Consider the following 25,584-nt stretch of genomic DNA (forward strand, 5'->3'; position numbering starts at 1 on the left):
TTTCCTGTCACAGGAACAACTTTTTCTTGCACTTATAGCGATTCACTTTTCACTGTACATTGATTTCCTGCAGCCAATTAGGAAAAGCAAGCATTGATAACAACCCAAATCCAATGCTGCTGCTTCTCGATTGCCGAACAGCTGTTCCTGCAGGTAAACCGCTGTGTTTAGGTTTTGTGGTCACAAAGACCTCACAGCAATCAGTGCTCCGGAGTCAGTCTGACTTTGTGTACCGTCGGCTTTCTAAAGTTGTCATTGAACAGAGCAGCTTCTTCATCATGTAGCAGTAAATATTTATGAGCATCGTAGCTCTCCTCTGCGTTTGTTCCCCAAATTATTCATGCAGCGCCAGATCAAATAGATTTGGCGGCATTATTTTCTCGGAGGGCGCCGCCTTTCAGCCCGCAACCAGGACCTGAACTACGGTGAAACGTCATTCGATCGCTCCTCTCAGGGGGTCGAGGAGGTCGACGAACCTTTCACCCTCACGGAAAGTCAGATCTCTGAAACCATCAGATTTCACCTGCGCTGCTGTTTTCTGCCCTTCGGAGAGGCGGCCGGACTCGGCTCCGCTTTCAAAGTGTTACCCAACAGCGGCAAAACTGAAATCAGCCCTCGAAAAATGTTTTTCATTTCAGGCATTTTAGCTGATCCTCTTATCGAGGGTGACTTTTTCCTTTTCTTTTACCTTCGTTTCCATTTCATTCATTTACAAGTAACCGTTACGACGGAGTGGATTTGAACCACAGCCCGTTTTTTGATGCGACCTCGTGAGTAATTGTGTGGAAGAGACGACTCGAAAGAAATTTCCTTTCAAGTGTATTTAAAAGAAATACTTTGGCATCAATTTCGTCAGGTCAAACTGATTATTGTGAGTCACTCGCAACGTTTTGGCAGCTTTTCTAAGTGGAGAAACTTTGATTTACTGAGACTTCATGTTGTAACTTTCGCCAGTATTTCTTCTCTGATGATTGATGATTGAATAAAGTCTGGTGAATATCGGCCACAAGTATTTAAATACCAAAGACTGTAGGTGAAAAAGTTTTTAACCTACAGTTGCCACAATATGAAGGTTTTTGAGGAAGTAAACAGGAAGTATTATGTTGTCAGTTTGTTAGGCTGTGGGTTACCATTTTTAGCCTGGACCTTTTTTTTTAAATTTTTAATTTATTTTACATTCTCTCACATTGGCACCATTTAAAGTACGTTAAATTAGCTTTTAGTGGCTCCTATTTGGAGAGTACTTATTGGCTACTGAAGAGAATTTAAAAAATGTGATGACACTCAGCCAATCTCTGAAGTTGTCTATAATTTCGAAGCAGATTTATGAACATGCCCCGCCCCTCCCTCTCCCCCTCCCCTCCCTCTCCCCCTCCCCCCACCACCATCTCTCTGAAGTCGGGAAAAGGTGTTTTATCTATCCGGCCGTTCATCGTGCAGTTTGAAAACTCTATAAAGTAGAGTTTCCCGTCATGTCTGCATGCGACAAGACGAGTTGCGAACACTTTAAAATTGGTCGGTCAAAGTAACCCAAGATTTCACAAGAGAAAAGCTGCAAGCGGCAACTCGTGCAGCCGCTGGCGATGAGACACGCATTAAAACTTGTTCTTTCGTTTTTTTGTTTTTTTTCTTTTTTTAAAGCCATTAGAGGACCTACATCATAGGATACTACCAGCGTTTATCTACAGTCTGTGTATTTAGGCTCTACGTCTCTACAGTTGGTCGTCATCGGCCGTGTTGTTTTTAATTGCCCAAACTGTGACCCAGAAACAGGAAGAAGTAGGTCAGCTGTGATCAACCTCCTGCGGTCGATTAGAAACCAGAGCGACTGGTTTCGGTTTGTGAATGCCGGTGTGAACGTGAGGTCGTTGTGGCAAACGGGTTTCAGTGGGAGGACGCTTGGCGACGATGATGATGACGATGATGAAGAGCTCGCAGTCTGACCGTGAATCACTACATCGTGACACCGAGGTCGTCGGAGTGGGAGCGCATCCTCGTAGTTTTACTTTCAACTCACGTTCCTGCTCAGCGTCACTTTCTCGAAGCGCTGAGTGGGATTAATGAAGAGTGATGTTTGAATTGTCCTGCTTATTGTGGCGTTACAATAACTGACACATCTTTTTTGTTTCGTCAGACTGACAGATAACTTTATTCTTTTTTTTTTTTTTTAGGAAGCAGCTTCTCAAATATGCATATTTGCTGGTTTCATTCGTTTTCAAATTGAATATTCTTCAGATTTTGGGCTGATTGATGGACAGTCGCAGGAGGAGACACTTTCCACAGTTTTCTGACTAAATAATTAATCAAACAGTCAAGACAATAATCAATAAAATGAATCGATAAACGGAATGGGTCATGATTTTCAAATAGTCGTTAAAATATATATATATAAAAATCGATCAGTAAATGTGACTGGTTCTTTTCTGACTTGCCCTGTTTTTATGTTGAGGTGCAGTCAAACTCCAGTTAAATCCAGCAAATCATCAGTCTGCCACAGCTGAGCACGACATCAGAGGAATTAATTAATCCATAATCAAGTAGTTCAGAGAGAATTTCAACTAACATTTTTGCTTGAAATGCCCTAACCCTCTTTGCCTCAGCCGGTGTTTTGTTTAGTCTTCGACGACGTGAGTGTGAAAAATAATCGCATGAACCTTGATGATTCGAGAGACGACAAACGTCCCCCCCTGACTAAATAATGACGCGGCCGTTATCCGCCTGCTTTTCTGCTCTGAACTCGACTTTTGGTATTTTTGGATAAATTCCTGAATGTTTTTTTTTTTTCCTTCATTGGCCAGCTGACAGCTGAGACAAAGCAGTTGGAACAAGCAGAGAGACTGACGCATGCTTTTTTTGTGTTGGTTTTCTTTTGTTAAAGCCTCTTTCTGGAAACGAACCTAATAGCTGCAATTACATTTTATGCATCTCACCCACTTGGCCTCCAGGACGCCACGAACAACCGACTGTAAACATCGATAGCGGCGTCTGCAGCGCGATGCTGAAAGCGCTGCTCTCTGGATGGAGGCTGCAGCCGGTATCCTCAGACGACCCTGAATGCAGCAGCCCTCAATTCAGCAGCAGTGGACTGAAATAAACTCAGCTGTGGTTTGTTGTGTCTCATACTTTATATATATATATATATATGTATATATATATATATAATAAAAAATCCCCCTCCAGTCATGCAGCAGTGGTTGAAGAGCACTATCAGTGCAGAGGACAGAGGCTGAACTAATTTCAAAGCCGGAGCGTATTTTTTTTGAAGCTATCCAAATTATTTATTAATAATGAGAACAGAGCCTGAAATCAGGCGGAAGAATTTGGGGGTGAAGTTTACTTTCTTTTTTATTCCTCCCCGAGTGGACGGCTCACTTTTTAGTGTAGAGTCGTACCTGTGATCGAACTTTTTCACAAACAGCTGCTCGTTAGGAGAGTTCGAGCTCTCCGTCTCGCCGATCGCGTCGTGAATTTAAACTCTCCTCTTCGTTTTTCGTGATGCTTTCTACCACGTTTTTTATTCCACATTTGCCTCCTGATTTGTGTTGACATGTCGAGGGTTCTTCAGGCCTAAATAATGTGCCTTGATGTCAACATCTGTCCTCTGATATCCAAAAACCCTCCCAACTGGTTTTTTTAAGGCGTGCACACTGATATCACACACACACACACACACACACACACACACACACACACACACACACACACACACACACACACACACACACACACACACACACACACACACACAAAGTTTGAAACATTTATCGAGCATAGTTTGGTGTGAATGTGACCTCGACTTAACCCCACCGACGCTCACGATATGGAGCGTTACATCACAGAGGAGTCGCCGGGTGTCATGTGATGATAACATCTGTGTCAAGTGAGCGCAGCGGTGGCGGCGGCGGCGGCGGCGGCGGCTCTCCAACAGGCAGCAGTTACATGTGTGTGTGTGTGTGTGTGTGTGTGTGTGTGTGTGTGTGTGTGTGTGTGTGTGTGTGTGTGTGTGTGTGTGTGTGTGTGTGTGTGTGTGTGTGTGTGTGTGTGTCCTCGCCACATTTCATCTCCGCCGGCTAATTTCACGGTCTGACGGGCAGACGGAGGCAGGCTGGCAGACTCACCTTTGTCACCACACACTTTGAAGGCAGTTTGTTTTTATCGTGTGTGTGTGTGTGTGTGTGTGTGTGTGTGTGTGTGTGTGTGTGTGTGTGTGTGTGTGTGTGTGTGAGAGGAAAGAGCGGTGGGTGTTCGCCTGGCGTTCCCTCTCCCGTCGTGATTCGAGTGGTCGGACTCCTACAATTAAGCAGTGAATCACGCAAAGTGACGGCACGACCGGGCTGGGAGGCCCCCGAAAGAAAAAAATAAAATAAATAAAAACATCCATCACCCGTCTGTCGAGAGGACGACTTCAGGAACGTCGAACTCGTGCTTCAAAGTGGTCCTCTGTGAGATCCTTTCACCCGCTTTTTATTTTGCTCCCCGTCGCCAAAGCGATCCATCGCCGTGGTGTTTGGCTTCCTCAATCAAGCCGTGTGGGTGGTTCTGTGAGGTGGACTTCCTTGTAGTTTTCCAGCGCAGTTCGACTTCTCTGTGGGTGGCTTTTTCTTTTCTTTTCTTTTCTTTTCTTTTCTTTTCTTTTCTTTTCTTTTCTTTTCTTTTCTTTTCTTTTCTTTTCTTTTCTTTTCTTTGGTTGTTCAGTTAAACCAAAAAAACTAAATGTAAAGCTGTTAATGGATCTCTTTTCCAGAGCCTCCTCCTCTCTCTCCTGCTGTGTGGATGCCGTATGTCCTTACAATTGCTTTACACGAGAAAGTAGTTGCTCATTAGCTAAATTTTTTTTTTTTCGATGTCTGAAAACACAGAAATCAAAGAAAAAAAAGATGAGAATTTAAGTGTTCATTTGTGTTTTTGTAATTAATGAGAGCATCTTTTAAATCTTTTTTATTACAACGGATGCATCCATGCGCCCAGAATTAAAGACTTGGTGAATTGTTCTTTTATATATCTCGGTATGTGTGTGAATTAAAGACTTTTTCAACAGATGGGTTTAGTGGCTTCAGGTTTGAGTTACCGTGTTTTCTCAGTTTGAGTCATCGTTGCTTCTCATTTTGTCCTTTTTAAAAAAAAAAAAAAAAAAATGTATACCTCCAACGCTGCCAGTTTATTCTTTTTGTTTAACACCTCCTGAGATTTCATCAAGGATCTAATTATTTCCGCTGCTCTCTGTGTTCGCAGGCTTCGATGAGAGGCTCTCCATGATGAGCAGCTAACACTGCCGGGCCGCACAACCACAGGAAGAGACGTGGCTGCTGCACCACCCACAGTCGACGCATGGCGGTATTAGGGGTAAGAACCGCACCGTTCGGGTTTTAACTTGTTTCTTTATCGGCACTGGAAGAAGTCTGAGAATTAAAAATAAACTACAAACTAAAACGGGTAAAAGTGTCATAACTTCTCCAAAAATGACTCATTTAACTATCAAGAGTTTGACATTTGTAACTTGTTTTTACTGTATTTTTCCACAATTTTTATAGTTGCATATTAAGATGTTACTCAAAAAATATAATTAGTATGATGTGAGAAATAAAATGTCAGAAAACGGTGGAAAAAGTTATAAAAATAGTGAAATTTCCTCAAGTTCGTTCCGGCTGACAAGATATTTGGTTCCATGTTACACAAGTTAATAAAAAGGATTTTTACTAATGAAAGGGATTGATTCGATCAGCTAATGGAGTTACTGACTGATCATCTTATCTCTAACTCTATTATCATGACCTCATGAAGTAATTCGATGTCAAAAACAAAAACATCCGCAAAGCTAAAAGCTGGATTTGGTTTGTCTCCGTCTGTTCTCCGTCCGTCTCGGTGTCCGGAGTCTCACCGCAGTTTTAGAAGTCAAGAGAGGATTTCTGAACGGGTTTGAGCCTCTAAATAATGGATGTCGGCTTGTCTCCGCCAGCGGGCGCAGCCTGTCATCATCCCAGTGATCCTTTATTTCACTGCAACTGTCTGCCGTTAATCAGCCTGTCACAGTCTCAGGACGCTGAACTGGTCACTCAGCTGTCTGGTTTTCAAGAAACCTGGTTTATGTGTTCGATTTAAAGGGGAAAGAAAATGTTCTAGCATCGGTACAATAACTGCATTTTATCCTGGCGGTAAATGAACTAAAGTGGATAAACAGTAGAACTAAAAATCGTTTGTCTCTTGTTTAAAAGTATCAGGCTGCATAAAAAGAAAACCTTCTTTTGAAAACTCAAGATCGTTTTCTTCATTTTATTTTGAAAGGTATCCGTACCAGTAATGAACCGAGACCTTCTTCCAGTTTTCCCTTCAGCAGCGATTTAGTTTGGACCTTTAAGAGCTTTGACAAAAGTCATGGAGTACATCGTACGTGCATGGAGGAGAAACCACGGCCTGTTTTAGATCGCATCGACGCCGTGACAACCGGCAGTGTCATGACTACGGATCATGAAGTCATGGCGACAAGCAGGCGCTGGATTTCCAACACGATTTTAGTGATTGCAGGTTACACAGCGTTGACAAAACACGTCAGTGTGAGATGAGGCTGTATTCTCATATTTAAATCAGCTGTTATTGGTTATTTTAATACAATTAGTGATTTTCCCCTCAAAGGTGTTAAGTCAAATTATCAGTTGGATAATCCCTGATACGACTGTTATTTGTATGCATTTTGACTGCGATAAACAATTTAATTGTCCTTTTCTTTTCTTTTTTTTTTTTTTAAACTTTAACCACTAACTTTGGTGCAAATCCGATAAATTGTGTCCTGGAAGTCATCGTCAGTCAAAATGTACCCACTTATCCGAAAACGGCCGGTCCGAAAATGAATGTGTGTTTCGTTGATAATAATCAAAATGAAGAAGTACAAAAAACATTTCTGCTTTTACAAAACAAAACAAAAACAGCATTTCCGTGGGAACCGAGCGGACTCCCAGTAACTCGTTGGTGTAACCGCCTGTTAGTCATTGCTCAACACCAACCTGGCTTCTGTGTTGCAAATCCCTGTTTTCAACATTGGTTCTTACTGACGAATCTTGTAAAGCGTGAATCACCAGCTGAGCACGCGTCTATCTGATGACTCTCGAGCTTTAAAATGCAGTAGTGAGCCGTTTACCGACAGCAGTTAATGACTCACCTGCCGTCTTAGCGACGTCGTCTGCAGGTAGGAGTTTGATTAAAGGGGCTGACAAACAGCAACAAAAATCCTGAAAGTTTTTTCTTCAAAGAGGCCAGAAGGCGAAAACTGTGACGGCCCGAGTAGTCGCAGTGAGAGCAGCGAGGAAAACAACGCCGTCGTGGTCCGAAATCACGAACGCCTCGCACTCCTTTTTTTATTTCCTGTTTTTTTTTTTTTTAATCTCTACTTTTGGTCTCCTCTCCTTCTTCCCCAGAACCCCGACATGCTGACGAGGAAGATAAAGCTGTGTCACATCAACGCCCACATCACATGTCGTCTGTGTGAGGGCTACCTGATCGACGCCACCACCGTCACCGAGTGCTTACACACCTGTAAGTCCTCCCCCCCCCCCCCCCCCCCCCCCCCCCCCCACACACACACACACACACCAGTGCTCTTCACTTTCATCTGCCTGTTGTGTTCCTGTTTCTCCTTCCTGTCGTCAGCCTGCTTCTCGGTTTCTCTTTCATCAAACGCCGGCAAGGAAAAATAATCCTGAAGGCAGAGTGATATTTTCTGAGATTCTGTGCGGCTCCGTTTGCTGCTGCTTTCAGTCTGGTTTTTTTTTTTTTTTTACCACCTGATCCGTCTGTCGGTCGGGGAGCTGTTGCACGTGTAGATTCTGGTTTTTTTTTTTTTTTAAACCTAGAGCTTGTTGCGTCTTCCTTTCCTATTTTTGGACGTAACATAATCTCAAAAATATCTTTTTTCCGGGTTGTAAAATTGAATAAAGTTGCCATTTAAAAGAAATCAGAAGTTGCTGCCTTGAAGCTTACAGACTCACAGACCAGGTCATCTTGCACATTTATTAGTTTGGAGGTTATTAGTGGTGCATCATTAACTGAGGATCTCTAATAAAGCAGGATAATACCGTCCGTCTCCTCCTGTAGTCGTCGAGACTCCTCCAGACTAAAATCTGCTTCCGTGAAGCATCCAGAGTTAATATCTCTTTCCTTTAGTAGACGCAGTGTAATCGGACATATTTATTTCTAATTGCCTCCTTCAGGCTTCATCCTTAAAAAGCTACAAATATTTTAACTTAATTCGATCAAGTTTAAAGCTTTTTTTTTTTTTTTTTTTTTTAGTGCAGATAAAAACTACCTTCTGTTTTTTTGTTCTTTCACCTGCCGCATGTTATTATTATTACATGCATGTGTTCACGACACATCGGAAACAAATGCATGCGAGCGAACAGAGTTTATCAGCTGCTGAAACACAAACTAATGCAGCGACGCAACACGGACAGAAAGAAGTAAAAAGATGAAACGCTCTCTGTTATTCAGCAGTTGGGAAATGAAAACGTACAAACACCGCAGGTTTTTTTTTATTTTCCTGTTCTTTTAAGATGAAGAAACTTTTGGAATGCGAACAAAATAAACAATTAAAAGTGTTTTTCTTTTAATTGGATCGAAGAGTTCAATCAGGAGCCAGTTTGATTGTGGATTTTGATTAATGAACGAAGTAACTGAAGTCGGTCCAGAGCTGCTCCGTCAGAAGTTACACTTCAGCTACAAAGACAAACAACACAACATCAACACGTGGCGTTCAAAACCCCACAATATCAAGCTCAAAAGTAAACAAGGTGTTTTTTATTTTGTATTGCTTTTTATAAATGTTAGAAATGGTAAAAAAAAAAAAAAGAATCCTGCACAGCGTCTCACTTTATTAACATTCATACACACACACAACGCAGCATACACATAAAGACAGGAGTCTTGAACCCAGGAACGAACCGGCCGATCAGAGGAGGGCAGCAACACCTCACGCATGCAGGTTATTTAAGGTGAACGGAGCTGTTTGGCTGCATCGTTTTAAAACTGTACAGACTTTTTTTTTTTTCTAAATCTTTAGGTTGAAGGAAGAGTTGTTTTAGTTTCTTTGTTTGCATTTTTTCTGCCTGTTGTGGTGAAAAGAAAACAGCTCGACCTTGAATCGGACTCTTTTGTAAATCCCTGCAAGGGGTGGGTGGGTGGGTGGGGGGGGGGTCACTGAGTTGACGAGGCCTCCACCTGGCAACCTGAAGTGTCCTTTAACCCGTGCGAGTCGTGAGAGGGCACAACCCGGCGACACCGTGTCGGTATTTTTAAGGTTGCTATTGTGGAATTGTAATTTTCTGCAGATTAACCAAAAGGGGTCTTTTGGAGCCGGAGGGTGGCTCTCAATCAAACTCCACATGTTTATTCTTGGTACAGAACATTTAGCATTTAGCCTGGTGAGAATAATTTCATCCAACTGGTGCGTAGAGCAGTCGGAGGCTCTCTGGTTTTAAAACGTTCTGTTCATTTAAAGCCAGAAACGCCTGATTCGGAGCACCTGAAGTCGACAACATGACTTCTTCTTTTTAGACGCTGGAAGTCAAACAGCTACCTCTTCTCCCTGATAATGTGTGCAGCATGAAGTGGTCCAAATCTTTGAACTAAATACCTCAAAGATTAGAGCCCGAGCTGAGAAAACTTAATGAAGCCATACGTATCTCAGTACCCCGTCTGCCCACCAGAGGGAGCTCTTCCACCACAGACGGGAGCTTTTTTTTTTTTTTTTTTTTTCTGCCCAGTTCAGACATCAGGAGGTCCAGACGTGACGCTTTGATTCGGCCTCTCACGGTGAGACTCGGGCCTCCGCCGGCAGAGAGAGGCGGGACAAAGACAGATTCACATCACGTCACCATTGCAGCTGTTCTGACAGTCTGAGCTTCAACTAGAGAAACACGTCAGGTGGAGAATCAGGCGCAGCAAATATTGTGCAGCAGATCAGTGCAAGATCAATGAATTAAATTATGAGCATCATTTAAGGGATCAGTATACTCATCAGAAGTCAGTATGAATCTTCTTCTTTTTTTTTTTTTTTTACCAGCCTGCTTCTTTCACCGTGTTGTGTGTATTACTGAAACAATCAGCAACAACTTGGATGAACATTTCTGACATTTGCTTGTTTGAACTTCTCAAATGTGGGCATCTGATGCTTTTTTCTGTTTTGTTTTTTTTCTGATCAGAAAAAAACCCTGACAATTTAAAGAATGTTTTTACTATTTTTTTTTCTGACAATTTAAAGCCTTGACTTTTGATTAATCAACAGATAAACATTTTTAATAAGAGCATTCATCGTGGTGTGTTGCTCCTATTTACAACAAATAGATTAAATCTTGGCATGAATAAGCAACATCGAGGAATAACTGGAAATGTTTCTGACTGAAGAAATGCTAAAAGAAACATTTTGCAGTTTGAAATTTAGCTGATGCTTTGATTATTTATCAGTGAGTGCAGCTGTAGAAGAAGATTCAACTCCTACAACATGAACCAGTGTTGGACTTTATTGCAATTTAAAAATTCAGGCACAGACACATCATGTGAACATTTTTAACGAGGCTTCCTTTAAGTTTGGGTGTTAAAAAACTGTCACCAAGATAAATGAAGCCATTTTACAATGTTAAAAAATATACCTCTTAGTGCCCTCTGGTGGACAGAGTTGGTATCGAAGACATTTTCTTAATTATCTCAAATGTTCCAGCATTTCTGAGCTTCAACTCCCCTGTTCCTTATCAGCTGTTTGCCCAAACATCACTTTGATAATCTGACCTGGGAAACTTTAGGTCACTTTCTTGCAATTAGATGAGTTTGCAACTGAAAATGAGAGGAGATGTCGATATTGTGTTTAATATTGATCTGTTTATATACATATATCTTTTAAAATTTTATGTTCCTTCATATCTGTTTTCATGTGAATCACTGCGTGTTATTTTCTTGCTATAAAGCACTTTGAGCTGCATTTCTTGCATGAAAGCTGCTGTAGTGATAAAGTTATTATTATTATTATTGAATAATAATAATAATAATTATTATTATTGCGTGTGTGTCTCCAGTCTGCAGAAGCTGCCTAGTGAAGTATCTGGAGGAAAACAACACGTGTCCCACGTGTAGGATTGTTATTCATCAGAGCCATCCACTGCAGTATATCGGGTGAGTGAGGAACCGCCGCAGAGCCACACACACACACACACACACACACACACACACACACACACACACACACACACACACACACACACACACACACACACACACACACACACACACACACACACACACTAAACAATAAACTTCCAAGGCTGGTCTTCTTCCATCTGATGTCAACTCCTCTGCAGGAAACGAGAGGCCCTGACCTGCTGACGGTGGCCTGTGTTCTTTTTAATGGATAAAGTGCTTCACACAACAGCACTTGTAACACGAGCTCATTCACAGCGCCGTTTCCTGGATGAGGGAATACATCCAGACAGGCAGTGCAATAAATTACATGTGGTGTTTTTCCAATACAATCCAAAGTGCGATTAGAGCTTTAAATGGTTTGTCTCACGGAGGGCAGAGAGGGCAGATTTTTTTTTTTTATAACTAAACATGAATTATTGTTATTCTGCTGATGAGTTTTCTCTGTAATCTGTGGCTGGAATAATAACTGGAGTCCGTTTCCAGCCTGCATTAACCATTGAATGTCTATGAAAGTGGACGTAGTTTTTGGGTCTGAAAAGCTTAAGGCACTTAAGTTGCAATACCACCGAGTGCCACTAGAGGGCGTGTCCAAAAAGGCTACGGCTCCATAGGCTCCCATTCAACTTCTCTGATCAAATACAATGTCCATACATTTTTTGCACAAGTTATTTCGGTGTTTTTAGCTAAAGTCACTCCTTCTTATTAGTTTTCTGGAGGTCCATCTGAAAATAATCCCTCATTCATTAGAAAATAAGCCTCACAAACACGTATTTTTAGGGGGGGGGCGTGTCTGTTTGATTGACAGGCCTATGGTGCAGTCAGGTTACAGCTATCGGCGGGTTGTTGTTGTGGGTGTAAATGAACAATAATGTATATCTGAGATTCATGTCTCTCCTCTGATTTAGCATCGATCTCCTGAAACATCGTCTGACTCACGTGATTAATGAAAAATAAAAGTTTCCAGTAGACAGACATGAACATACTGAAGAACGTTTTCTTCACGTTGAAGTGAAGAAGTCACATTTGTTGACGTCTTCTTCCTGCCCGGTTAAAGTGTTCCTCGGTGAGGGATCGCGTTGTCGTCGTTGCCCCTCCGAGCGCTCGTGCATTAATCTGTGATTAATGTGACACACAAACTTAATGTGAAGCCGCAATTTAGTCATTAGCGTCTAAACTGCGCCCTCTGCAGACTTGTTGTTTTACAGGAAATGCTCCATTTCAAACACATTAGCTCTTCGTGCAGCTGGTTGTTTTTTTCTCCGTGTTTTTTTGCCTCATTGTTTGCAGGAAATTGGAATTGACGGGAAACATCCCGAGCGATTTGAAGGCAAAAACGCCCCACAGATGAGAGACGGACGCCGTCTGCTCGGCGGGAAGATTGATCAAAGTTGATGTTTGAGATTGAAGTTAAAAATCACACTCGGATGTCTCCTCAGGGAGAATTAGCTGAGCCACAACAAATCCTGCCGCTCGTTCTGCCAAGTGTGGCTTTTCTCAAGGGTCCTAATCCTTCGTATTAACATTAATAAGTGAAATTATTCTGGTTAAAACAGTTAAACTGTCAAACAATTATACTTATTATGACTCAAAATGCATCAATGACCCACATAAGGAGGGTTACTGGAAATTTAAATCCGCTCGTAGTTTTGTGTTGTTTTGATTTTGTTGATTTTGATTTGGTGGTTTTTCCTGTTTTGTTTTCCAACTTTATGAAGCCAGTGAATGTCTGTCTTTACTAAACTCTAAATAATCAAACATCATTATTTCAAACATTCCTGAGCTTGCGAGTCTTTACAATTGAAAAAGTTTTGTGTTCTTGTTATAGTGTACAGGACAGGAGTAAGAATCAAATTGTGATCTTCCCCTCTTTGGTTGTTGTGCTTTTTTTGGGTCTTTAGGGTCACATAGAGGTGAAAGGATATAAAATATTTCACATTGAAATTATACATTTATTTCAAAATTAATCTCGGAACCATCCGAGACTGCAGATGGAAATCGTCTTGAGACAAAGTAAATTGTGAATATTTTATGAAATAATCCTTTACATCTTTATCTGTGAAAATATTTGTGCTAATTTGTGCAGTGCTGCTAAATGAATACGCAAAAATATCTTCTTGATTTTTCAGATCCGAGTGCGTTTGATGTTGCATTTTTTTCATTTCTTTAATCAAGTTTCAAGTTTTTTTCAAAATAACTTCAATAGAGACTTGAATCAGGAAAACACTGTAAAGACAAAATAGATAATACTGCTATACAGAGCAGAAAGGAAACTTGTGTGACATTATTTGACACTTGTGTTTCAACAATTAGTTGTAAGGGTGTACTCCCATCTCTGTCCAGTAGGGGTCAGTGTTTTGCTGCTTTACAGAGCGAGCCTCGGTAGCAGGAGGCTCATTTTAGCCCCCCCCCGCCCCGAGGTACAAAAAAACGACTCCTCGGAGGACAGCAGGAAAAAAAATGTGCCACGTTTAAAAAAGATAAATAAAAAGTTGTCCTTCATAACACTTCAACATGTCGCGTCCGTCAGCCGGCCGTCGGGGCGGCGTGTCAAAACGCAGTGTCGCGGTGATGGCAGACCTGAGCGCCCTCCGTGTCACCGGCACAAGGAGAGGCTGTTTAACACGGGCTGACAGAGCGTATGCTGCACACCAGTCTCTCACAGATCAACTGGATGTTCATTTTTCCTTCTTGTAATCGAAATTTCTTCATGAATGTCATCTTGAGATTTTCAGCTTCTTTTTTTTTTTATTTTTTAAAACAAGCTTCTCACAGACTGATTTGGCCAGAATTGACATTTTCGGCTGCGTGTTGAGGGTGAATAGGAACAATCATTTACGAGAAGAAAAGCAAAAGATTAGAGGAAACTCAGAAAAAATAAACACACACACACACAAAAAAGCAGCAATGTGTTTTTCCTCTCTTATAACGATGTTAATCATCTCGGAAACCCGTCAGACTAACGTTGTGACCCCTTTCTGGGGTCTAGACCCTCAGGTTGGAAACCGCTGCAGTCTTTTATGAAAAACAATTCGATATGAAACGATGCCACGTGCATCTCGAACATTGTTTTTCCATCTGTGGGTGTAAAATTTCGACGCTGTTGACTCATTGTTAAATATCTCTATTATAATAATGTAACTAATCATTTGTCTTGTTTGTCTTTTGTAGCCATGACAGAACAATGCAAGACATTGTCTACAAGTTGGTACCGGGACTTCAAGAGGGTGAGTGTCATCTATTGTATTTCATTGTGATGCAACCTTTCAACAAGCTTTAATCTGTAGTTACTTGAAGGCTTTTTAAAAAAAAATTTTTTTATCATTTATCTGCATGTGTTGACAGATTGACTTGGCATTACTGAAAAATGCATATATTTTAGAAATATTTTCTTCTGAGGCCTCAATGAAACACACACATAATCACGTTGTTATTATTGTTGTTGTTTCTTTCCGTGTTGTGCAGCGGAGATAAAGAAGCAGAGGGAGTTCTATCAGAAGTTGGGGATGGAGGTTCCCGGAGACATTAAAGGAGAGCTTTGCAACATGAAGACTCATCTAGATCAGCGCAATGGTACGATCAACAACCCTCCTCCCACACACACACACACACACACACACACACACACACACACACACACACACACACACACACACACACACACACACACACACACACACACACACACACACCCCGCTGCTGCTTCCATAAACACAGAAAGGATTTTCCTCTTCGGTTCGCTCCTCACGTCACCAGTGGAGGATGAATTCTGGTTTGTGGTTGGATATCTCCGATCTCTGATCTCGTCCCCTCTGATTGGTCGAAGTAGTTCCGACCAAGAAATCCGATTGGTCAACTGCACAATTAGGAACGCGGTCAAAATCAGCATGACGCCACACCGTGCTCATCACCAGAAAACGTCGTTCACCGTCACCGAAGCAGAATATTTCTTTAGATAAAAACATTTAGGAAATGATTACATCATTTTATTTTTTTTTTTTGTATTCAATAAATGTTGACTTTTGGATTTTACTTCTGGAGGACTGTTCGCCTGTTGGGTTTGGAAGGAATTTGGGCATCTCCGCATCAGAGTCTACTGACGTGACGTGATTGTTTACCGGTTGTTAGTCATGCCCCGTGTGTCGCCACGGAAACGGAGAATCGCACTCACAAAGAGTTGTATATTTTGAGAGCGAATTGCGCCACAATATGAACACATTTTGACTTCACATCTTATTTAGTTGGTAACTTGGTGTATATTCGCAGTATCACACTGAAGTGTGCTTTGACGTCATCAATTGGCAGGACAGCGACGCGGTCGCTTTTTGTGTGAAACCGCTTAATGACCCCGCCGTCGTTTTCCATTGTTTGGCATAACATGGTGATACGGCATCATAGGAGCTGTTGGCGTAGCTTTGTTATGGGATAAAATATGCTGAAGGTCCTTCAAACAGCAGAAAAAACAACAACACATTTGTACAGTAATGAATGGAGGACTGAAGAGAAAAGTAAAAAACACACAGTTCAAAGCTCAGTTTCATCACTGATTGATGTTTTTTTTTTTCCAGTTTGTATTGAATTTACTGCGGCCTCTTCAAAAAAAATAAAAAAAAAAAAATCGCTTGATATATAATTGATGCCAGTGTTAAAGGGGTCGATATCCGCAGCGTATGTTTTGATTTATTATCCGGTTGGATATCACCACGATGTCAGACAGATGTATCATAATGGACGAGGCCATATTGCGCTCGAATTATTGCCGACGCTGCGTCTCCGTCCCGTTTACTCACCGGGATAGAAAGCAGTGATGGCGGCGAGCAGGAGGTGTTGTGCAGTTTGGATGTTCACCGAGTCACTCAACCTGCTGCTGTTGTTGTTATTGTTTTTTTTCCTCTCTCTCTCCTCACCCCGACCGGTGGAGTCAGATGGCCGCCGACCTTTGAGTCGGGTTCTGTCAAGAGTCTTTCTCCATCCCACCGTTGAGTCGAATGCTCGCTCATGTGTGAATTGTTTGGGTTTCTCTCTAAAATACCGTAAAGGTCTCGACCCCGCCGTATGAATGAAATCGAATTGTAATTGTCTTCGGCTTTCGACAGCCTCCATCTGCGTCAGAAACACGGGGGAGAAAAGTGAAAGCTGAATCTTCTCGCGGTTGCTGTGTGGTAGCTGTGTCATATGTCAGAGCTGTAACCACCTAATGAATGAATGAATGCATGAATGAATGAAAGAACAAGGAAATGTGTGATAATTGTCACACAAAGTTATACAAACAAGAATAGCATTTTTTAATATGGGGTCTTCGAGCTGAGTCATAAGCAGCTGTAGTTGATGTTTAAAACATACACTGTATATAAAAGTGGGCGGAAAAAATTAGGGCGATGCCGAGGTGCCTTCAAGCTGCAATACCAGCGAGTGCCACTAGAGGTCGGCTCCAAAAAGCCTCCGGCTCCATAGACTCCCATTCAACTTCTCTCATCAAATCCAAAGTGAATAAAATGTGTCCATCAGTTATCTCGGTGTTGTTAGCTAAAGTCACTCCTTCTTATTAGTTTTCTGGAGGTCCATCTGAAAATAATCCCTCATTCATTAGAAAAGAAGATTCAAGAAGACCTGTTTTTGGGGGCGTGTCTGTTTGATTGACAGGCCTGAGGTGCAGTCAGGTTGCAGTAATCGGTGGGCGGGACGTAGTATCCTCGGGTTTCCAATCAGATAGAGTCAGATCCACCAGCTGGCTCCTCCCCCCAGCTCACCCAAATATGGTCACTTCCTGCTCCAAACCGCTCCGAACTAGCAAAGATGGCGACGTCCAAAATCCGAACTCGAGGCTTCATAACGGCCGTTCACAAAACCGACGGGTGACGTCGCTGCTGGTTGCCGCTTGAGTTTAAAAGTACAAACAGGAGTGGAGAAGTTGAACTAAACTACAAACACTGAGATTCAGTTAGGAGCTCCAAAAGCACCGAGGGAGAGGGAAACCTTTGGAGTTTTCTCTCGAGTTAGCAGCCCGACCACACACGAACTCAGCTAATCTGTTTAATGGAGGAGACAATGAGCGGTCGGATCCTGTTAGCTCTGCACCCAAGCAGCGCCGCGGTAGAGGACGTTGAGGCTTCAGGCTGTGAAACACGTTCAGACCTCGTTCAACTGAAACGATTTAATATTCAGGTGTGAACACAAACAGTTAAAACGTGCCCTCCACCTCAGCAGTGTGAGTGTCTTCTGACCGTACTATATAAAGAATGAAGCGCCTGATCCCTAATGAGTGACATTAGAAACACGACCATGAGTAAAAGCCGTTAACCAGTTCAGATGAAGGCCATTTAGCCAATCACAATGAGTCTCTGGTCCCCGTTTTTTATTTTCTCCAAACCAGCTCTGTTCTTCCGAGGTTTGGTGTGAATGAGTGCCCAGAGGGCTGTCGTGCTGGCAGGCCTAATCGCTCGCTTAACCCCCCCCCCCACCCCCTCCTGCTCTGATTTTGGTAATTAAGGCTCAAATGAAAGTGAAACCGCTCTCCGGCTTCCTGAGCCTCGCCTGCTCCGAGTCGTGTTTCAGCCGAAGCTCACAAAACACATTTTAAGGAGCGTTCGGACAGACAAAGGAACTCCTGGCTTGCACTTCGCCATCATTTCCACTCAACGTGTTAAAACACAAAACAATATGATGTCTGTAGACTGGAGAAGTGATCGAAATGGCTTCCGACTTTTCACACATAAGAGGAAAAAAAAAAGCTGTAGAAAATCAAATGCGGTTGCAGACGATTTCACTGCAGATAAATCTCTGAGGATGTTTTTGTTTTAGATTTTTTTGAACATTTGAAGCTTTTTTTTTTCTGCCTATCTCTTTGGATAGATTTTGACTGCGCTGATAAGTTCTGTGTGTTTTTTTTTTTTTTAAGAAAGCTGCTTTGAAACGCTGCAGAAGTTGACAGTTAGTCTGTTGTTGGTCAGCCTCAAAACTGGCCTCAGACATCCCTGCATTTCTTTGGTTGTTTTTTTTGTCACATGGATCAAAGTAGCGGCATTTAAACAATGACAGATAACCTCTTTGATCACTGCACTGATGAAACCCTGCAGAATTTATGAAGAGGTCTTGAAAGATTCCCGAGTTTTATGTCGTGACTCTGCTCTTCCCAAACTGAATAATTTGAACCGAATCTTATGAAAGGATTTAGATTGAAATCTCTCGGGTTCTTTACTTTAAAAATGAAAAAAAAAAGTCCCTAAAATTACTGGCTAAGACTGTTGAACCCTTCACTACATATTTTTCTTCTTTGACATGATAATAAACGTGACCTTGTAGTTTAAGTCAGTCAGAACCAGCTGTTCTTGTTGTTTTCAGTTCAGGCGGTTTTCCAGGTGATAAGACGGCGCTCGGTTAATGTTTCCCCCCCGCCAGACCTCAGCTGCTTCACACTCAATTAAAAAAGGTTCATTTTCCCAGAAAACCTCAAACTTTCTCTCGAACCAGTAAAAATACATCTGCCGATGCTCGAAACGATTGATTTATAAAACGATATTTTCCAGCATTGTGTCTTTTTTTGTTTTTTTTGTAAACCGTAGTGACGTGAGGAAAAAAAAAACGAGGAGGGGAACATGCGAGCGAGTTCCCCGCTGGAACCTGAACCAGGAGGCTTTGCTGGTTCATGGTCGTCGCCTTAATCCATAAGCTCCCGGAAGGCTTCGACTCCCTGAGAAATTAACAATTAACCAGATCACACCGGCTCGTTACGAGGTTTCCGGGGAAACCGAGGGCAGTCGCACGTTTTGCCTACTTTGTAATTTCATCCTTGAGCGTCTGGCTCTGAAATATTTTGCAAAAAAAACCAAAACTGAACGAGATAACTTAATCGAGTACTTCCACGTCTCTCCGTTCCTCCATCGTAGCTGTGAAGGAAGTAGCAGGAAGTAGAATAACCCATGTTGTATTAATTGATTGTAGTTTCTACAGACATTTCGATGCGAGTTTAAGAGATTCCAGTTTGCTTTTTGAAAAGTCACGTGTGCAACCCTGAAAGTCTGCAGGACTCTTTGTGCCTCCACTGTCAGGACGTGTGTTGGGCTTGTCCATTTACAACTAGGTGAGGTATTTGCAGGAGTTGTAGCCAAACATTTGACTGTGATGAGTAAACACATCAAGTTCCCATCTTGTGCACTTCTGGTTTTGAGTCAGAGCCCATCTTATGCATCATTATGTCTTTATTGAAATGTTCCAAAATGGCACTTTTTAACTGAAGTAAATATAATTTCAACCCATTTCATTCGGCTGCTTTATCCTCAAAACGTTACAGAGGAATAACTAAAGCATGATGGGAAATGGTAGTGAATTTGGGGTGAGAGGAAAGGACGAGGACAAATATTTGTACTGGGGACAAAATGAAATATGTTGCGCTGTAGGTTGACGATGCGTCTCGTGACTTTTGATTCTCTTTTGAACGTCATTAAACCATTTTTGATCTGGAAGTACCTTCACTCTGACCGACACTTTGCTTTTCTAAGTGCACGCACTACGAGCTTTTCTTCCAAGCGCTACTTGACACCAGCTAAACAGCAACTCGTCTTCCAGCAGCACACAACAGACTCATTTCTCTAAATGACCTGCTTTCCTGAGCGCACAAGAAAATGTAGGAACACGAGGCCACGAGGAGTCTGTATAAACTCCCACACACCAACACCGGGTACAGTATCCTCGCTGTAAAATGTCATCGTTCACGCCTTTGGCAGTCGATTGCCTGCGAAAGATCCCATAATTCATAAACTTCTCGGATGATTTTTCTATCCATGCCTGATTGAGTCAAAAAGAAACCTTCGTAAGAGACACACCGCTGGGTCTGTGAATCCCTCCTAACGCGAGCCAGGACTTCGTGCCTGTTGATGGTCGGCGTGAAGCTCGCGGGTTGTGTGAAGGTGAGACACAACAACACGAGCGAGCCGCTCTCGACGAGCAATCAGGGAGGTCGACTCCGGAGACAATCACCGCCGAGACACTCGGCGCTGCTCTGGTGGGATTGGCGATAGTTAGCCCTGACGGGAAACGGTCTCGGAGGGGTGAACGCAATCGCATCTACAGTCTGAGTAAACTGTCCACACACACACACACACACACACACACACACACACACACACACACACACACACACACACACACACACCGAGTTATTACAGCACACTAAACCTGTTCTTTGTTTTTAAAGGATACAGAAAAGCAATACCCATCTGAGCGGCAATTTGTGTCACAGCAACACAATTTGGACTTTGATAACCGAGTTTCATATCCCCCCAAAAAAATTCAATACTGCTACAATATCGCAGCCAACAAGAAAATCCACAGAGAAATATATAAGTGCGGCCGTCCGGGGCAACTTCGGAGCTCCTGTTTCACTTTTTTTTTGTAAAAGTTTTTGGGGTGTGTTTATGTGCACAGATCTACAAAGTCAACAAAGACATCACGACATGTCAAACTTAAGACTTGTCCAGAGCTGGAAGAAATAGTAGAAGAAGAACTGGATGCAGTCCAGACGAGGGGCTGAGGCGGACAGTGGAAAGATATGTGGCTTCACTTCAGTGGATAAGTTTAGATTCTAAAGCCAAGTTTAGTGGAGCAACTCTCGTATATTCATTTACATATCACATGAGAAGTTTACCTGCGTTAATAAGCCACGTGAAGGATGCCACCCCGAGACATGTAATTGCCTCGTGAATGGACCTCTGCGGGAGGTGTTTCGATGCTCCGGTGGGCACAGAGCTGTTTAAATACTGCAGAGAGAAAAAAAAAAAACACGTTTCCCGACAACTCCGATGTCAACTGGACCACCGTGGACGTCAATTACGCTCAAAACCTCTCGACCTAAATTAGCGAGCGCGATGAGAGAAGCTGGTTTGACTGCAGCGAGAACAGATTCCATCAACGGCCACGAACTGCACACTTTTTAAAAATTTTTTTTTTTTTATTGGCTTTACATTTGTTGATTATAACCGTTTCTCTCTCTTTTGGTTTCCCGAAAACAGGCGACGCCAAATCAGAGGACACGGCCAATAAGGAGGCGGGAGAGGAGAAACCGGAGGAGGACAACGACTATCACCGTAGCGACGAGCAGGTAAGCCTTCACCCGCTGATGGACAGCTTCCTCTTTCCTCTCGGGGCCTCTTACAGGGGATATCATCACTTTTACTGAGTCAAATTTGAGATATCTGCCTGCTTTGCAGCACAACCTTAATCCTCAGACTTCGCTGTCGACTGTGATTTAACTCAAACCTCATTTTTTGTGGATGATTCAGACCAGCAGGAACCTTTTTTTAGATGCACCTTCATTTTATTGGTACGGCGACAGGTCGGATATCTAAGAACTTGTCGACATGGTTGGACAGTGGGAATACAGTATGTGGTTTTTTTTTGTAATGTAATTCAGTTTTTTTTTTTTTTTTAAACTTACAAAGGAAATTCAGGAGGCCGTGATAATGGGTTTGTCTGTTAGCAGAGATTAAAGGCGAACCGGAGTAAAATAATTACGGGTTACAAAGCGTTCTGTCAGGAACAGAAGCACAAAGGAATTAAAAACAAAAAAAATACCGTTTGTGATAATTGTTGCTGCAATTGCCTTTAAAAAGGCCCAAACATCAATTATTGCCTTTACAAAAGTGCCCCCCCCCCTCCCTTGTGGTTTACCGGGCTGTTTTACAATTACGGGGGCTCTTTTGTCTTCGGGCCTTTTTGATTTGTCGAGACAAGCGCAGCAGCCACACCACCGCTATCCACGACGAAGGCGTTTAAAATGGAAATGGACTTTTCTTTCGTGTTATTTGTATTCTGGCTCGTTCTGTAAGCCATGGAAAATCATATCAATAATGCAGGGGGAGGGCGGATTACTGTCGCTGGACTATCAGGAGCAGAAAGCACCTTTTTCTGCATCTTGATGGAAAATAAAAAGCCATTTTTACTGGGGTTTTTTTTTTCTTCCAGAAAAAGAAATCCAGATTTAAAAAATAAATAAATAAAAATAAAAAATACTCAGGCTGCCTCCGTCGAGGGTGAAGATCTCGACCTTTGGATATTCAGAGGCTTTGCTGAATGCACGCGGAATAGCTAATACGGTGCAGTGTGTGTGATGAATGCAGCGATGTCAAATGTCACAGAGAGAGAGGTGGAGGAGGAAGAGGAGGAGGAGGAGGAGGAGGAGGGAGAACGCAGGAATACAAGATGATGGATAAAATGGCTGCTGGTGATAAGAAGCCGCCCTGCAGGGTGTTTTGAGGTAATCATAAAATTGCAGAATGTGATTCTCTGGGGGTTTTTATTATTTTTTTTTTTACAATGTTGGAGGGAAGCGTCGTGTGAGGTGATTGAAGAGGTGAGGGCTCATCAGAAAGACGGGCTGAAAGGAAAATGTGACGGTGATGGAGAGAAGATGGGACGAGATGAGGCGTGATGAGACGGAGCGTTTAGATCAGAAAGGGAGACGGGAGGAAGTCGGCGAAGTTTTGTTCAGTGTTGCAGCTTAAACAGAGCAAATGTCACAAAGTGCTTCGCAAAGAATGAAACGGTTTTAAAAACAAGCAAATATTTGTTATAAAAATAGAGAAACTACAGCAAATAAAAAAGTACTTTACGACGAGAGCGTAAACTGTAACTAAACAAACAAATTTGGCAAAAATCACAGTTGTGAAATCGAGTTAAACTGTAATTGTGCGTAAAAATGAGATTGGCGGAGGTGATGTCAGTTCACACGACCTCGTACATCAGTCGTCTTCAGGGAGACTTTGACGTTTTTAAAGCCAATGATTTCATGATTTATCCACATTTTAATGTTTTCTTGCCAAAGTTGTATCTGATATTCTCAAGAAACGCTCGTGATGAGTTGAAAATGCAAAACGAGATGATGCAACTTCTGGGAAAGAAGTCAAATGTGCAAAAGATGGATATGCGTTACGGGTGTACAGGAACTAAGTAAATAAATAGTAGCTACTGGACGTAGCTCCACTTTTGTGAGTATATTTGTATTTTTTTTCTTTTAGCCGCAGCTCTTGCTCTGAATTAATAATTAAATTCTCCAAGTTTTGACTTTTCAAAAACTCCAAACTCCCACAAAAGAGTTCAAACTCGACGTTGCGTCAGCGTTCAGGACTCCGTAATGGAGCTGCAACACGGAGGAAAGCTTTCTCCGCACGACGGCACGTCTGATGTCTTCTTGATGTGCCTCCCCGTTGCGTCACCTCGTCTTGTGTTTATCTGAGCGAGGACTCCTTCGGCTCGCGCCGACACGTCACTAATGCAGCTTTCATGTAATGAAAGCGCCTCGCGGGCTGGAGTCCAGGCACACTAACGGGGCTTTTATTTATTTATTTATTTTTTTGTTTTGATTTCACATTACGAGCCCTCCCTCGCCAGGAAAGCAGACATATTGCGGTTTGTTTGGTCTTCGCCTTTATTTGAAGGCAGCCGGCTGCGCGCCGCGGCGCCGCCACGTGTTTATTCGAGATGATTTCCAAGTTTAAACAGAAAGCGGGGTAATGTTAGCTCTTCCCGTCTCAGGAGGAGAGAGATGAAAAGAGACGGGAGGACACCCGCAAATGAAGGAAACACAAAGCGCCCGTCCCGCCTCCTCCTCTCCTGGCTTTTGAAATGCAGAAGTAGAGGCCCGGTGGCAGTAACGCATTCTGACTTCTGCAACCGCCCGACTGCCAAAAACCACCGACCGTGTCACCGCAGGGGGGGAAAATAAAAACAAGTGCACGATCCGACGCCGGAGACGCTCGCCCACTCGGAAGGAGCCAACAAGCAAACGGCCGCTGGTTCGGAGAGATATGCAGGTGGACAGCAGCACCGGCGTCAGGCTCAATTAAACCGTTTTGTTTTTTTCCCCCCATGATAAATTAGGTGAAACAAGTTCGAGCGGTTTTATGGCTAAAAACATTTGCGTTTCGGGTTTGGGCTCAGGAACTGATTTCCAAACGGCTCCAGCTGTTTTTCCCACCTGTAAGTTTCGACAGGCTTAAAGCGCTCAGAGGGGGAAGATATGAAGTCATTTCATCGATAATGTTGCATGAAACTAAGACAGCCGGAGATCCCAGTGGTCGAGGAATATCAGCGGATTTTGAAAAACATTTTTCCAAGCAGGTAAATTCAAGACATTTGGGCACTTTTTGGGAAGAGTCATTAGATTTCTTGGGATTTTGTTCGCATGTTTTAAGTTTTAGTTGCCGTTTATGTAAATATCCCACGTAGTCTTTTGTTTTATCGTGTTATTTCAGGTGTTTTCCAAATTGCCCCGAGTGGTTTTTATCCCATTTCTGTTCATCAACAAGTGGTAAGATCAAATTTGCCCTTTTCTTGTACCTGAAAGGCTTCAACAAAATGATGACTTCAAAGACTCAAACTGAGTTCAGCGTGGTCTTTTTCATCCCGCCGCTTTGGGAAACCCATTTTCGGACATTTTAATCATCATCATCATCATCATCATCACCACCACCTTCTTCTGTTTGTGTCCCTTCAACAGGTCAGCATCTGCTTGGAGTGTAACAGCAGCAAGCTTCGGGGTCTGAAGCGCAAGTGGATCCGCTGCTCAGCACAAGCCACAGTCCTGCACCTCAAGAAGTTCATCGCAAAGAAGTTGAACCTGACATCGTTTAATGAGGTACAGGCGACAAACGTTTTCAGAGCCGCCGCCGAGAAAGTCCCGTTTCAGCCCCGAGAGCCGGTCCGGACCTCAGAAACCGTTAAAAGTGACCTGAACAGTGACTTGATGGGCTGAAATAGTTTTGCTTCCAAGTCAACGGTTAATTTAAATCCAGTTTGTGATTAAACAAGTAAGATTTGTGGATTATCGTTTTGTCATATTAATTCCCGAGCTTAAAATAAAACAACCGTTTATGTCCAAAACTGGATTTGTAGCAAATTTGGAACAAATCTTTTAAGTCTTGGCGGTTTTTTTTGTTTTGTTTTGAATAACTTGTTGGAGGACCAGCTGGGCAGCGTGGGCCTTCGTGTTTTAGGAAGTTTTTTTTTTTTAAATTACATAAAAAAAAAAGGTCAGTTTATTATCCGTTCCTGCGCTGCTCACACATTGTGTTCGTTATATTTAGCAGGAAGCGAGCCCTTATGATATCTAATTTTTCTATTTATTGTGTTTCCCGCCCCGCTCGGAGCAGCCGGGGGGGGGAGTGGGTGGTAATCTGACAGATGGATTTTTTTTGTAATTGCGGTGAATAATCAGCACATTCGCTTTTCTCGTCGTTTTTTTTTTTTTTTTTTTTTTTAAACTGGCTGTCATGGAGATGAGTGGGAAGGCTCCATCATATCGTCGGCCTCCGTAACACAACTTTTGGCGAGGCGGACGCTCTCCCCGCCAGCCATTGTTGTCCCATCTAGCCAACGATCAAAAGATGTTGTTTGAAACGATGGCGCTTTCAAGCC

The 25,584-nt window shown here is 42.6% G+C and overlaps 1 protein-coding gene across 1 annotated transcript in view; it reads left to right on the top strand.

The window, feature by feature from the left end:
• Window positions 1-25,584, top strand: part of LOC138626370 (polycomb group RING finger protein 3) — a 47,425-nt gene that overhangs the window by 17,487 nt on the left and 4,354 nt on the right. Inside the window, exons 2-8 of the mRNA XM_069707965.1 lie at window positions 5,233-5,343; window positions 7,410-7,527; window positions 11,055-11,151; window positions 14,347-14,402; window positions 14,641-14,748; window positions 21,183-21,271; window positions 24,668-24,805. Coding sequence (XP_069564066.1) covers window positions 5,329-5,343; window positions 7,410-7,527; window positions 11,055-11,151; window positions 14,347-14,402; window positions 14,641-14,748; window positions 21,183-21,271; window positions 24,668-24,805 — 621 coding nt within the window. The 5' untranslated portion in view covers window positions 5,233-5,328. The remainder of the gene's footprint in view (window positions 1-5,232; window positions 5,344-7,409; window positions 7,528-11,054; window positions 11,152-14,346; window positions 14,403-14,640; window positions 14,749-21,182; window positions 21,272-24,667; window positions 24,806-25,584) is intronic.

The sequence above is a fragment of the Brachyistius frenatus genome, unplaced genomic scaffold (genome assembly GCF_029030835.1).
Source record: "Brachyistius frenatus isolate BFR_SWC_R1_liver_20210118 unplaced genomic scaffold, ASM2903083v1 Contig_73, whole genome shotgun sequence".
In the NCBI taxonomy this organism is placed as follows: Eukaryota; Metazoa; Chordata; class Actinopteri; family Embiotocidae; genus Brachyistius; species Brachyistius frenatus.